Source organism: Aplysia californica, unplaced genomic scaffold (genome assembly GCF_000002075.1).
Source record: "Aplysia californica isolate F4 #8 unplaced genomic scaffold, AplCal3.0 scaffold00243, whole genome shotgun sequence".
Classification (NCBI taxonomy): Eukaryota; Metazoa; Mollusca; class Gastropoda; order Aplysiida; family Aplysiidae; genus Aplysia; species Aplysia californica.
In genome coordinates this window covers 276,616-277,931 of record NW_004797513.1, presented here as the reverse complement: position 1 = coordinate 277,931, position 1,316 = coordinate 276,616, and the positions used below count along the sequence as shown (strand labels likewise).

General features: G+C 43.4%; 1 protein-coding gene across 1 annotated transcript in view; it reads left to right on the top strand.

Moving 5' to 3' along the window:
• Positions 1-1,316, top strand: part of LOC101856188 (microtubule-actin cross-linking factor 1) — a gene marked incomplete in the record, with an annotated part of 184,436 nt that overhangs the window by 63,770 nt on the left and 119,350 nt on the right. Inside the window, 1 exon segment of the mRNA XM_005100294.3 lies at positions 926-1,054. Within this exon segment, the coding sequence (XP_005100351.2) occupies positions 926-1,054 (129 nt within the window).

Sequence of the window (1,316 nt, the reverse complement as noted above, 5' to 3'; positions counted from 1 at the left end):
CTCTCTCTCTCTCTCTCTCTCCCTCTCCGGTTTCCAAATTCACCTTTTTTGAAAACCCGTTTTCTGACTGTCGTCAGACCCAATTTCTACCAGCCTATTTTTACTAATTGACCTGACCCCAACGAACCCTTCACTCTAGAAAATATATTCTCCTTTATTTTAGTTTTACTGTAGCAAAAGTTTAATGGCACTTACAACACAATAAGGTCATAGGTGCCGAAGATTAGAGGTGTTACAAGAGAATAACAAACACACAAAAAGGAGCAGAGAGACGGACACTAGTTTTTGGCAACCACACTTGAGCATCCGCAAACCACCCACAAATAGATTCTCCAAACTTTAGCTCCCGCAAAAAAAAAGCACCAACAGAAATTGATGGAAAAGTTTTTCATCCCCCCCCCCCCCCCAAAAAATTAAAACGACAGAGGGTCTCTCTTATTTTTTAAAAAGGAGGTCAAATGCCCCCCCCCCCTTTTTTTTTAAAATAAATAAATTTGAACAAACAAAACAAAGCACACACATCAGAATGCCTCTTTCGTAAACCCCTTCTGACGAAAAGGTAAAGACACTTTCATGTTTTTCCTGGGCTGTAGTTGTTTACTATTTTCTCTCTTCTATCATTAAAATACGGTTGGTGGGTATGTTCTCTAATGTGGGTTGCTCGTCTACTTTCTTCCAGTGAGATTTCTGTCCCGATCTTGCTCGCCTTCGGTGCTGCTGGTAGGTCCTTTTCTTTAAATGTTACTCTAGTGACACCCCTAAGCTTCGGCACTTGTATAACCTAGATCTATTATTTCTTTTGCAAGTGCCGTAAATCTTTCACTATTATTAAAACGAATAGTTTAACGTAGCCGTCATTGAGTGGACTAGATGTGGATCACAGAAGGACTTGACTTATTTGTGTTTATTCGTTTGTGTTTTCCAGAGAAAGTTTCGCGACGGGGACTTCCCTCACAACCACATCTCCCTGCAGCAGTCTCTGGAGGAACACAGCGGCGACGCCGAGAGGGTCCTGCAGGTCAGGGACAGGCTGGAGGAGGTCAAGAAGTCAAGGGTCAGTTTGGTTTTTTTTGTTCATGTCTCTGTCTGTTTGTCTGTGTACCTGTCTGTCTGTCTGTCTGTCTGTCTGTCTGTCTGTTTCTGTCTCTGTCTATCTGTCCCTGTCTCTGTCTTTGTCTCTGGCTGTCTTTCTGTCTGTCTGTCTGTCTGTCTGTCTCTTTCTGTCTGTTTCTCTCTCTCCCCCCCCTCTCTCTCTCTCTCTCTCTCTCTCTCTCTCTCTCTCTCTCTCTCTCTCTCTCTCTCTCTCTCTCTCTCTC